The sequence below is a fragment of the Chiloscyllium plagiosum genome, chromosome 16, assembly GCF_004010195.1.
Source record: "Chiloscyllium plagiosum isolate BGI_BamShark_2017 chromosome 16, ASM401019v2, whole genome shotgun sequence".
Lineage (NCBI taxonomy): Eukaryota > Metazoa > Chordata > Chondrichthyes > Orectolobiformes > Hemiscylliidae > Chiloscyllium > Chiloscyllium plagiosum.
Genome location: NC_057725.1, coordinates 23,932,408 through 23,946,094, shown reverse-complemented (window position 1 = coordinate 23,946,094; position 13,687 = coordinate 23,932,408). Strand labels below are relative to the sequence as shown.

At 38.2% G+C, this 13,687-nt stretch overlaps 1 protein-coding gene across 6 annotated transcripts in view; it reads right to left on the bottom strand.

Annotated features, from left to right (window-relative positions):
* The window catches only part of LOC122557700, a 100,208-nt gene that overhangs the window by 50,085 nt on the left and 36,436 nt on the right, over positions 1 to 13,687 (bottom strand). For 4 of the 6 annotated variants that reach the window (XR_006313915.1, XM_043705573.1, XM_043705572.1 and 1 more), the window contains one exon: positions 12,417 to 12,486. Coding sequence is in view for 3 of the 6 variants with exons in the window: in XM_043705573.1 (XP_043561508.1) it covers positions 12,417 to 12,486 (70 nt within the window). In the remaining 3 variants the exon portion in view is untranslated. Of the gene's footprint in view, positions 1 to 5,208; positions 5,338 to 10,737; positions 10,823 to 12,416; positions 12,487 to 13,687 lie in introns of those variants that run through there. The other 2 variants (XR_006313916.1, XR_006313917.1) reach the window with 2 other exon arrangements.

The following is a 13,687-nucleotide window of genomic DNA, read 5'->3' as shown; positions in this document are numbered from 1 at the left end:
AGGAATTCTCTGGCATGTCTTTGCTTAGCCTGTCCCAGGATAGATGTATTGTCCCAGTCGAATTGGTGTTTTTTTTTCATCCATGTGTAGGGCTACGAGGCCTGGCACTCCAAGCACAACACCATAAACAAATACATAGATCTAGATGCCATCTATCAACCCCTCAGAAAACGAACAGGAAATGACATCACCACAAACCCCAGGAACCCCATCCAGGAGAAAGATATAAATAGAAAGCAGGAGACAACAGCTTCACTTCACTTGGAGGTCGCCACTGATGATGTTACCTAGCCAGGTAATGAAACGTCTGGATATCAAACCTACAGCTCAGCGAGCAAACCTACACCATAATGAAACCTATACTGTGATTAGATTTTCAAAAGATTATATTGTATTTGAAGAGTTAGATATTTTTGCTGCATGAAATACATATTTCTGAAACACATTTTTCCAGCCAAATAGATTTTTTTAATTTTATGTATCTTATTAGATTGCGTTATTGAAATTATTTTTTGGTGTCTCAGTCAATTTGAAGATTCTCAACTACTATTCATTTGATGACAAGGTATCTTTAGCATCCTGCTAAACCACAGAGTCTTTCAGATGAGACATTTTACCAAATCATCTCAGGTGGACAAAACAGATCCCACAGTACTATTCTGAAGAAGAATAGGAGAGTCATCCCAGTACACTGCCTAATAGTTATCTCTGAACCTAAGTCATCAAAAAAACCTGGTCACTTTATAATTGCAAATTATATTTCACATCTTCTATATTACAGCAGTGACTGTGCATCAGTGACACATGAAGGCAAGAGACATTCCACCAGCAATGCTTGCACTACATTTTCTGAATTCAATGGGAGGCTCATTGAACAATTGCTAGTGTCCTTCTTCAAGCTGACCCTACAAACAATCAGGCAAAGCTCGTGCAAATCAACTACAACAGACTTGATACTGTGTCCAGATGGCTGGGAAGGCATCTGGCCAGTCAGGTCCTGTTTTCTCAACTCTCAAATGGCAGGTGTTCCCAGGGAGAACAAAGAAAATGTTACAAAGGCATTTTGATGCTCTCCTTAAAGCACAGCAGCATTGACATTAATGACTGGGAGGAGCTTACTACCAATCATTTGAAATGGCAACATATTGTCCACCAAGTTGCATCATTCCTTGCGTCCAAGCACCCTACTGATGGGGCAGCACACTAGCAGAGAAGGAAAGAAAAGGAAGAAAGTTTTATACTCTGAATCCTCGTATCTTATAGGATGTTCTGCTCCATTTGCCCAAAGATATACAGTCTGCTCAGTCATATGGCAGGAATGGCAAAAATGTGTAATCCTGAAAAAGATATTATTTTCAAAGCAAAGAACGGCTGATGACAAATGATGCTTCATTGGCCTCATTATTGACTAACAAGAGAATCAAAGGAAACTGGGGCTAAGCAGGAATGTGGAGTTGAAGCTGCAATCAGGTCAGCCATGATTTTATTGAATGGTGGAGCACCTTCGAGAGGTCAAAAGGCTTATATTTGCTCCTAATCTGTATGTTTGTACGTGACTGCTTCTAGATGTCCTAAGTTGTTCTGTTTAAATGCATCTTTTTCATTTCTCCTTTTAAATAGATTAACTATCTCACTCATGATTTAAGGCAAGCTTTGCCAATTTAATTGCTTCTTAGGATTCATGTTGATAGCAAAATGAGAAACGTGATCGCACTTAGGACATTCAAAAATAATACTGCTTGATAAAGACATGTTTCACAACTACTGCACTGGTGTTCTGAGATGTGGATACAACATGATGCACCAGGACTGACATAATGTATTTGTTTAGTATTAAACTGTCGAATTATACGCTGCAATGCTCGATAATACTGTGTAGTAACAGCCAAACAAAATTATTACATCCTTGGCACCAAATGAGTGAAATCGCAATTGTAATTATGAATCATTGCAATTAGTACCATGTCTGTATCTTTTGAACATTCACAAAAGTATAAAACCATTAAGCATGAATCATCTTAGGATTCTATATGAACCTATTAAAAATGGGTGATAGCATGCCAAGTCTAGCTGTTGGCACATTGCTGACAAATGAAAAGAGTAAAGACATGGCATTTCAAAGCTAATATATATTTTAATGGTGATTTGTTTACTATTTCCACTTTTTTGAAATTTCCAATAATATAATGAAAGTCTGAAATTGCAACATATGTACAATCTTTTAAGTCCCTTTGCCACTATTGTACAAGTCGAGTTAATTTTTGAGAAGTTTGGCAGTCATAAGGAAAATCATTTTTGTTCAAAATTTTTTCCAGTATGGATATTTGTTACAATTCTGTTTAACTAATCATTCCAAAAGGTACAATTTAACAGAAAATACTTTTGAAAGTTTTTCTGAATAATTGTATTTGTGTTTTCCAGTGACTAAGTGTTATTCATACCACAAGACATAGTAACCACAACCGACAAAAAGACTAATACTTGTATTGAGCACCAAGTTACAAGGCAGTAGTTACAATCTACAAATTATACTTGGAATAATATGAAAAGGTGTAATGATTAACAGAAGATTTCTGAACTTGTCTAGTTCTATAGATTATAGTCCATTACTTGATGTTTCTCATTTTGTATAATATAGAATATGTGCAGTCAGTTAGCAACATCTTGTCCTTACCGGCAAAAAGAATTTCAACTTGAAAGGGAACACACTTTATAAGCTGCTTATCAACTTATGCCTTATCTTTCGCAGAAACATTTCAAAATGCTTCACATACAATTAATTCCATAAAATTGCACTAACTGGATATTCCAACAGCTATTATGTGCACTGCAGTATTCCATAAAGAGTGATCACACCATTGTATTTATTTTGGATGGTATTGGTGGAGGAATAGGAGCCCTGGAGAAATTATTGCCATCTTTCAAACAGCATTGTGCATGGAAAGGAAGATGAAGCTTTAGAAGAAAACACATTGCATGAAGGAGTGTAGCTAAGCACAAGACAGTTGTTCCCTCCTATGAAATTTCTAGAACATGCCATATATAAAGACTTTTCATTTAGAAACTTGGAACAGTAGAATGGGATAGGTGGATGAAAGTAAAATATTATGGATGCTCAAAATCTGAAATAAAAACAGCAAGTGCTGAATAAACTCAGCAGGTCTGGCAGCATCTATGGAGAGAGGAACAGAGTTATCTTTTTGGGTCCAATATAACTCTTCTTCTAAAGAAGAGTCAAGTCAGACTGTAAATGTTAACTTTGTTTCTCTCAACTCAGAGAGACAAGATCTGCTGAGTTTCTCCAGCACCTTCTGATTTTTTTGGGAGGATTGATAAATGCCAGGTGCTATTTGGAACGGAGGTAAGTGTAGGGTTATTCATTTTGGTCAGAGAAATGAAGAGGTCACATACTATTTAGAATGCAAGAATCTAAATGGGGAGCAGACCAAACCCAAATAAAATACAAATAAAAGATCTCAAAAAGCAAGACAATAGGTCAAAAAAAGCAACAGCAAAAACCATCAAAGCATTGTGTTTTATTTCTGGAGGAATAAAGTTGAAAAATAGAGAAGTTATGCAAATCTTGTATCAAAGCAAAATTTGATTATGGCACATTTGGAGTGTTGTGAATAGTTCTATTCAAGAATACAGAAGCACTGGTGAGCAGGAATAAAAATATCTGGTAGGATGACATCATAACTGCAAGCTTAAACCTAATAGGAAAGGATGAATAAATTGGATTACTTTTCCCTTAAAAAAGAGGTTAAAGAAGCACCTAACAAAAATCTTTAAGTTCATGAAAGGTATTGATGGAGTAGACACAGAGAATTTTCCCACAAGCAGCTAAAATTAGTGGCCATCTATATCAGATGGTCATCAATCTCCATGGGGAGGTGATGGCTTCATGGTTTTATTACTAGACTATTAACCTAGAGAACTAGAAAATACTCTGGGGCCCTGGGCTCAAATCCTGCCACAGTAGATGGTGAAATTTGAATTCAATAAAAATCTGGAATTAAAAGTCTCATGAGGACCATGAAACCATTGTCAATTGTCAGGGAAAAGTCCTATCTGGCTCATGAAAATCCTTTAGGGACCGAAACTGCCATTCTTACCTGGTCTGGCCTACATGTGACTACACTATCAGCAATTAGGGATGGGTAATGAATGCTCACCCAGCCAGAGAGACTCATATCCTGTGAATGAATTTTATAAATGGAAAAATTCCAAAGAAACATCTTTACCCAAAATATTGGTGAGAATGTGGAATTTACTATTCGAAAATTGAGTAATACTGATACATTTAAAGGGAAGCTAGATAGATGTAGGAGCGAAAAGTGAATAGAGGATTTTGCTGACCAACTTAGATAAGGTAGGATAGGAGGATGCTTACGGTGGAGCAAAATTACAGACAAGAACTGGTTGGATCAAATGGCCTGTTTCGGTATCTTCAATACAATGCTGTGCAATTTCAAGTAATTTGAATCTGATACTACAACTACGTTTATTTTCCTCAATATGAGATTTTTTATTCTTTTCAAAGAGTTTTCTCCCCTTTTTCCTTCCAAGACCAACACATGGGAATGGAGGGATGAGGCAATTTGAGCTTCAATGCTTGCCCTTACTATGCAATTAAATTGTAATTGCCCTGTGACTGCACTCAGATAAAGGGGGAATCCTATTTCCACATTTCTACACTGTCATTATTGCGTTGAGATCAAGTGGCCACAATATTTGAAAACTCATTCAGACATCCTCACTGTGTGCAGATTAATCAGTTGCAAAGCACACCTGTACACTCCACTCTGCATGATATCAAGGTTTCAACACACAGTTTACTGCACATTAAGATACTTATGTGCACGTGCATTACTTACCTATTATTTGAAGAATGATGTACCACTCAATTCATGTTATATTACATTATATTTTTCAAGTATCTGGCAATCCAGAAACTCTGCAAATTTGAATTTTCTGAATTAAAATACATTGAATTTAAATTTTGGCTCTTGCCATTACTCCATTTCTGAGTCAAGTAAACAAAGTGGCCTTTTTTTGCCTTTAGTCGTGCACAATTGAGTACTATAATCTACAAATAACTCAACCTGATTGAGTTTTGAGGATGACTTAATGAGCAGGAACACTGCACTTTTGGGTTGGACAAGTAGTAAATAATCGAAAAATAATCAAGATTCCTAACCTGTTGCATTCTGGATTTAGTGTTCGATATTTCTTCACTTATTCCTAGCAAAAATGGGCTTCCCCCGTGATCAAGACCATACTGCATTTTGCCGTCTTCTTCAATATCAAGGAATGTTACTCATAGTGAATTTTCTTCTGAAAGAGAAGAGAGATTCCATACCAAATCTCCTTGGAAATTTGCCTATTTAAATTTATTTGCATTCGATTTGCAAGTTTCATTTCACCAACTCATAAATATTTAATAGATTTCCATGTCAATTCCTGTGCATTCATATGGAATTTCTAATTTAATCTATATAAAGTACTTCAAACTGAATGTACATTCATCATTCAATACTGCTTAGCCTAACTAAAACCAATAAGCAAGTGTTGATAGTTAATCCATAGGATGTCTTAGTTATACAAGATGGACACTTATTCACATCCAGAAAGGTTGCTAACTGACACACATACAAAATTGACAAACAAGACCCAACTGTTCTTCATGAAGCTGAAGAATCATACTGAAGTACTTTCTACTTGACACATTACAGCTTGTTATTCTATCTCACAATAGGCTTGTCGGCAGCTAGTTAAGCTGCTTCAGAGGGATAAACAAGAGTGAAGAACACCATTGTGGGTTAGAGATTACATATAGGTAAGGATGGAAGGTTTCCTACCCTAATAGGCATTTGGGAAGATTTTCCTCAGACCTGAGGCTATTGGCTTCAGTTTTCACTGATGTTTTGCTACTGTCTATATTCTTCATCCCACACCTTGCAACACTTATAATCAGAAAATGCTAATACACTGGAAATAAGCTTGATGAAAGAAGGAGAACCTGTCAATTAAAGCAACCCAAGATGTAACGCTAGGTAGTCACAGTAATATTCTATTTCAAGCATAACTCGCAATCTGCTATGACACATGGCTGGAGCAGGTAGGACTTCAACCCAGTCCTTTTGACAGAGAGGTTCCTTCAGACCCACACTACTAGAAGAACTCTTACATAGTCACAACAACTGACAGTGCACATCATGGGTTTCATCTGGTTTAGTTCAGAGGAGATTTCATTTGTTTAATCAGTCCTATCAAGATACATAATTTAGAATATCCTTGTAAACAGCCCTTAAAGGAGATTGAAATATGATGTTTATGCAATTTATTTTCTTTCCCAACAAGCTATCTCAAATTCACACACAGAAACAAACTAAACACCATTTTAGTGCCTGTTCCAGTTGTCAACTAATGAATTTAGACTGGTTACCATGATTAATCAACCACTCCATTCTCATATTATGCAACTAGCAGAATGGTAGAAGGTGAATTAAGTCGAACTTTTCTCAACCAATAATGTCAATTTTATAAATATACATCATATTATGGATGTCTAAGAGTCAATCTGATATTATCTGCAAGTTAAACTTATTATTACACCTTTTTGATATTCCACAATCGAATATGGGTTTTGGTGGACCATTTGTTGCCCATCTCTACTTGCCCCAGAGAAAATTCTGGTGAGCATTTTCTTGCACCGCTGCATTCCTTGGAGTGGAAGTACATCCATGGTGCTGTTAGGTAAGGTGTTCCAGGATATGGACCCAACAACACTGACAAAATGGCAATATAACTCCAAGACAGATAGTGACTTGGATGGGAATTTGCAAGTGCAGATTCAGTTGATGGCTCTTATTTTAATTTCTGAAATTGCTTACATCAACACAAAATGGTACAACTGGGACACACTAAGTAAACTCAAAATTGATTAAAGAAACATGCAAAAAAATTTAAAGATTCATGATCCAACAATTCCCAAAGCATTCTTTGCCTATTTCTCTGAGTTTGGTTATGTTTAAATAGCTTTCGGAAAGTGTTAATTTTGGCAGAGCTAGCCATTGTCAGAGTTAGCACAAAGATATGTGTACAGAAAAGCCACTGAGCTCTGAATACATTTACTACCTGGAAATATCCAAGGTTTGGTTTGAGCCTTCCCCACTTTTCACATGTATACTACTTGCTAGAGTTTGTGGTCAAGTGGAACTGCGTCAGTACACTGTAGCATTTACTTGGATTTCTAAAATCCAAAGCAAACAATCAAATAACTTGCGGTTTCTTCCCACCCATTAACAACAAAACATCTGTCAGCACTGCCAGTCACGTTTACGCTATCTACCCCCCAAATGCATTTAAATAGATCAAAATGCATCAATTGGAAATAAGGAAACTAAACTCCTCTCATTTAACTGAACGCAGTTGTGAATGAGGAATGTATCACTTCAGGCCGAACAGAAAATTAGTAAGTAAACAAAGCAACAAACCCAAACGTCAATTCTCTAAGTTTAATGTTGACGTTGTGTGCTCCCTATAACTTGGCATCAATTAGTTTAATCAAGGTCCTGGAACTTGCTCTCAAACAGCTCCTTAATTCACCCCAGTGACTGCAGCGCCTTCAGGAAGATGGCTAACCTCTCAAAGGGAACTAGGGACAGGCAATAAATACCAGTCTTGCCACAATTCCCAAATCTCAAGGTTTTTGTTTAAAAATTACATTGTAATAAGTGTCATTACATATCGCCACTGTTGGAAGTTAATGGGATACAGTAGAATGACCTGCTACCGTACAAATGTCTTTAGGGTAAATCACATCAGACTGCGACCTACACTTCAGTGAACAACGACCAGAACTCGATTCGGAGTTAGTGATATTCCCACAGTTTTCACAATAAAAGTTGCTGGGCTTCACATTTTTGAACGCTGTATTTTTTTTTCTCTGAAGGACTGCACGATGACTGATGGTGGTGCTAATGTTCTGTGAGCTGGAGGTGTCGGGGAGGCAATATGTCCCATTACTTTGGCTTCGGACGGGGCGTGTAGTGGGTGTGGTAAAACACCGAATAGCCACGATCGGCGGATTAGCGGTGTATTGCCATTGGCCGAATGAATGCAAAAGTCTGGCTCAACTCAGTTTCACCTCCACGAGCAGTTGGCCGACGGCCGAATCCTTCCTACAAGAATGTTTGATAAATAACTTTTTATCTACAAAAATGGAGCGATTCTTGTTAGCTGAAGCTGCTCAATTAACATCTAATGTTCGTGATTACTTTCCACTGACGGGTGCAGGCGTAAACTTATAGGAGCCTTCAGCAAGCTTCCAGTAGCAAACTATTAAACAGGGATTTTCTACGTGTAGAACAATGTGTGGAACAATGTTGTCTATTTAACTGCTGCCGTGGTTAGGTCAGTTTAACTGTATAATCTAACAGTCTGAGCCAATTCAGTGCAATCATGCAAAATATTAAATGTTCCCACCGTTTCACTTTTATGAGTGATTTGAGATTGCACACATTGTCTGTATTTCTGCCACAAATTGACTTCATTGAAACAAGGTTTCCCGGTCGTACATCTGCGTTAGTATCCGTTTTGCCAGCGGTTGCTGTGACAATACAGCGCATGGGGACTTGTATTTTTCAACTACTGCCTTGGCTTTTAATCCTTTTTTTAAGCTGCCTTCTATTTTCCTAAATACTGACATTTCGAGAAAAGCGCAACGAGCGAGAGAACTAAAGTGTAATTTTAGACGCCGGTGCAGTGGTTCCCGCTAGACACTAGCCAGCTTCCGAACAGGCGCCGAGAGAAGTCATCGGTCCCCTGTTTATTTGGGAAAATAAGGTGTAAGTGAGTAAAGGATTGGCGTGTCCTAAACAAGAGTTAGACGTTGACTTAATTAATAGCTACAAAAATAGCTGTCAAAAGTCAATAAAAGAAACTTGCAAGGGTAATCTGCGACTTTTTTTTTACGAATTATTACAAGCCAGTGATTGTGCTGTTGAAATCATTGCATATGTGTGATAATATAAAGGCCAAGTAACGCTGTTAGGAGTATTTCATGATTCAATGATGTTGATCCTATTACAGTGCATGAATGGTATCTCATCTGGTTAAATATAACTGAAGCAAACACGTCTTATTGTTAAGTTTTTTTTCGTTTTATGAGGGATAAAACACAAGGTTTGTGTACCTTCGGGATTTCCACTATGCAAGTGGGGTGAACGAAGTTACTTCATTTTCACGGCAATGCAGTTTTCTTTGCATTCCAGTTGCAAACTATTTCTCCTAGTTTATCTGCAATGCAGTACAATTCCCTCGAACTTTTTAATATGCTAATTATGAACTTTTTATTAATGACCGAAAATTGTACGTGGGCGAACAAATCAACCGCCAGAGGGCGTCTCGATCATTCATTGCCAAGCAACATGTCCATTGCTCGACTACTGGAGCGATTGGATCAAATTACCAGATTTGCGGAAAAAACTATAGTTTAATTGCGCTAATCGTTTGCCTGAGCTTTGTTGGGGGGAGGGGGGGCGGGGGTATTCATAACTCAATGGAATTACAATGACAGGTGTACTTAAGTGAGCATGTCTTTACCTCAACGGATTTGAAGAACCGTCAGAGACTTTGATTCATACATTGTTGGAACTACTTAAGAGTTGTACAGTCACAGAGTCATACAATATGGAAACACACTATTCGGTCTAACTAGTCCACGCAGAACATGTCCCAAACTAATCCAGTCCCACCTGTCTACGTTTGGCCCATATCTCTCCAACCCTTCCAATGCATGTACTTATCCAAACGTGTTTTAAACCTTGTAAGCTTTAAACCTTATCTGCATCCACCACTTCCTCTGGCAGTTCATTCCACACACTAACCACTCTCTGTGGCAAAAAGGTTGCCGCTCATGTCCTTTTTAAATCTTTCTCCTCTCATCTTAACAATATGCCACCTGGTTTTGAATTCCCACACCTTGGAGAAAATACCTTTGCCATTCAACTTATCTTCGCCCTTCATGATTTTATAAACCTCCATATGGTCATCCCTCAACCTCCCACTCGCCAGTGAAAAAAAAACCAGCCCATCCAGCATATTTTTTATGTATGAAACCTTCCATTCCAGGCAACATCCTGGTAAATCTTTTCTGAACCCTCTCCAGTTGAATAATATCCTTCGAAAACAGGGCGACCAGAACTGCACAAAGTACGCCAGAACAGGCCTCACCAACGTCCTGTACAACCTCGACATGACGTCCCAACTCCCCAAACTGAAACTCTCTTTAGTTTCAATTAGCGTTCAGGCTGCAGCTGTGGAAGTGGCCCTGACTGCACTAATAAAGACAGTGTTAAAAGAACTATAAATTGCATGTGGCCGACTTAAACAATGCTATGCTTGGCTTTGAAATCACATAAAAACGGGGTGATGTCTTTTGCAGGATACCAATTAAATTGTCTTATTATAATCTCCCTGGAGTCGCTATCTATAAACTATAGCTAGTTGGCAAATAAAACAAAATCCGTGTGACAGACAAAACGGTTTCATTTGGTTCTGTTCAATGTCAGAGATGAATTAAGGATCAACTCATTAACGGTGTTAGTCAGGAAGGCGGGGGCTTTTTGAAGCTGGAACATTGTTGAGTGCGAAATGGAAACTTGCGTTCTTGAATATTTTTCAGTTTCATTTTTTAATCAGAAATATCGTAATCCGTAAGAGCAGCTAGACCTGTTGTATTTCCCAGTTATAGAAGGTGATTAGAATGTATTCAAAATTTCTAGTTGAGATCTTTCAATGTCTGTGTTGAAATTATCTGAAATACATAAAATGGATAGAATTTGGGAACCCTTGGCAAATACAATTATCAATCGTTCTGTTGCTACAGAGTTAAATCTGACTATGATGAAGCATTATATCTGAAATTATAATCGTGCTTGCCCGCTTCTTAACCACTCCCTTATCTTATTGGTATCGAAATATCGATCTAGTGGATATTTCACCTGTGTTTACAGTTATGCTTACGGTCAGTAGCCACGCCACCAAAACTTTTAATAACTGGCAACTTGTACTGGAATCAGATTTGAGGATCCTCAAGATTGACTCTTAATTCGATTCGCTTTCGAATCAGTGCAACTTGTTTCGCATTAGGTCTTTTCTCCATCCTATCCAAGTAGTCTCTCTCTCTCTCTACCCAAGCAAAGCTGTTGTATGTAAACCTGCATTCACAGCGTGACAATGGGGCTGTTTTTTTTTATATATATCCACAAGCTATTTATTTTCCAATCAGAGGTATTGACTGTGAATTTCTTTGGTAAACTGGAGGCTTTGGGGGAGCTTTGAAGAATCACAAGTGGAGGGTTTTGTCTGGCCGAGATTTCCTAGCAGAAAAAGCCTTTATCCGTGCGTTTTATTGGCCTTCCTTTACATATGTATAGGGGGAATGGAGAGAGGGAGAAAAAAAACTGTTGTTAGTCAAGCATGGAGTCCATTTCCCTGTGGCTTTCATAACGAGAGAGAAAAAAAATGTGTGGCTGCGTCCCGTTGTATAGTGGCTCCCAAAACAACGTGGCAACAGTTTGAAATTCTTCAGGTCTTTTCTTCAGTAGACAGAAGTCGGTAACAAATCCGCAAGTTAGAATGGCGCTTGACAAGAAGACTCACAACGAGTGGCGTTAAAATAAATCTAAGGCTATTCTGCTCGGGAAAGTGAATTCGGGATTTCAGTTTTGTTCTCTCTCTTAAAGTTCAAACTGTAATTTGAAAACAAGAAGTCAGGTTGCACTGGCGAATTAAAAGGGAAGCTGGCGTTCCTTCAAGTGACGAGTTGCACAGATGTTTGGAGGTCCCATCGTGTTTTTTTTTGTGTGTAAGAATGGATGCATTGTTTGCACCGATTTACAAAGGGCAGAATGGTCCTCTTTTTTTTAACGAAGGGAGTATCATCCCATCTTTAAATGTTGATTTATTGAAGGAAGGTTGAATGAAAACGTAATTAGTATTTCTGAAGCATTAGAGTCTATTTAATTTAAATGCCAGTGAATATTTCACTCTCAGTTGCAAGTCACAATGTGTTCAGGATTGCCGGTGACTGCCTCTGCCATCTGTTACCTACCCTCGAAACAGAAGACATCAGAGAGCGAGGACACGGCTTATGGCCTAACGTTTGCGTAACTTCAACACCCCTTTCTCCAACAAGGATCATTCTTTCGCCCCTGTGATTGTCCAAGGGGGAATGTATTGTGCATTAAAACAGCGGTAGGAACTTTAATGATATAGGCCATAAGGAAAATGGGGGCGGACTTGGGGGGGGGGGGGGGCAAAAAGTTAAGCAAAAAGAAGAGGGCTCGGTGCTCAGAATGCAGTCAACGTTAAAAAAAACTGTTGTAATTTAGTTAAATCTGTAGTACCTTCCTGTCCCTCCACTCTTCTCTGAGCTGTGTCTCCGCTGCTGATCCTGTGCATGAAATGTCAGCAACTCTGTTCACAAAGAGACAACCAGTCACTACATTCCTCAAGTATAAAATAAATTACACATGTAAATGATTTTAAAAACATCTTTGAAAAGGACCGGGACAAATAGTCAACACGTTAATGGAGTTTACTTAGTGAATTACCCATTCCAGAACCAATGTTTTGCTGAGGTGGGGGTGGGGGTTGGGTGGGAGGGGGGAATGAAATAAAACAATTGTACAATTCCAAAGAGGTATGCGGTTTGCGGCGAGTAAATGTCAGAGGGCAAGAGATGAACGGAGGGGGAAACGAGTGCAATCCGTCCACACTCAAGATGTTAATGAGCCCAGTGGGCTTCCTGATAATTGGGATCATTTGTTTCCCTTTTCCCCCTCCCCCCACACCCTCAACCCCTCACACAAACTGATTTTATGCCATGAAAGTTGTGTGAATTACACATCACCATCCAGTTAGTGGCGTAAATTTTAACTTATTGCATTTACACATTTACTGAGGAGCATTTTGTGGGGAAGGAGCTATTACAGCTCACATGTCTGTATAGTAACTATAAATTAACTGATGTTTTCCTTAAAGCTGTGATCCAGGGAATGCATTTTTTTTAGGGAAAACAACTAATACATAAACTCTCCTTTATGTTTTATAAACCTTTTGATTTAAATTTATTGCAAGTTTTCCATCTTTTGATCACAGAAAATAAATCTTTGCCATTTTACGGTGTAGATATATTCCTGATAAGTGTTTTTTAAAACAGAATCTTAGAGTTCTAAGAGCTTACCATTTATTACATTTAAACGACTGTGAAAGTGACACTGTGCCAATTGTATATTTTAAGGGCACATCATACAGTCTCGGTTTCATGTTGGGGTCGGCTTGTTTCAAGTTCATGAGCTGTAATCGCACCCTTTATACTAAGGCTAATTTAGTAACAATTGTCGGTAGTGTTATAAACTCATTACGGGATTGATATCTAGAACAAATCTGCAAATCTAAAGCACCATGGTCACAATGAGAAAGTACAAGTGCAACTTTACGTTAAAGTTAATCTGGTTTAAAATGGTTTGAATAATCCGAGCCATTACTTTATTCAGTGCAGCAACAGCTGAAATCGCCTGAGCATAGTATTCCTTGTGTGAGTGCATTTTTTAAAAAATGCCACAGGCATCGTGCACCGAATGGAAAAGTTGAGTTTGTGGTAATTGAAAACATT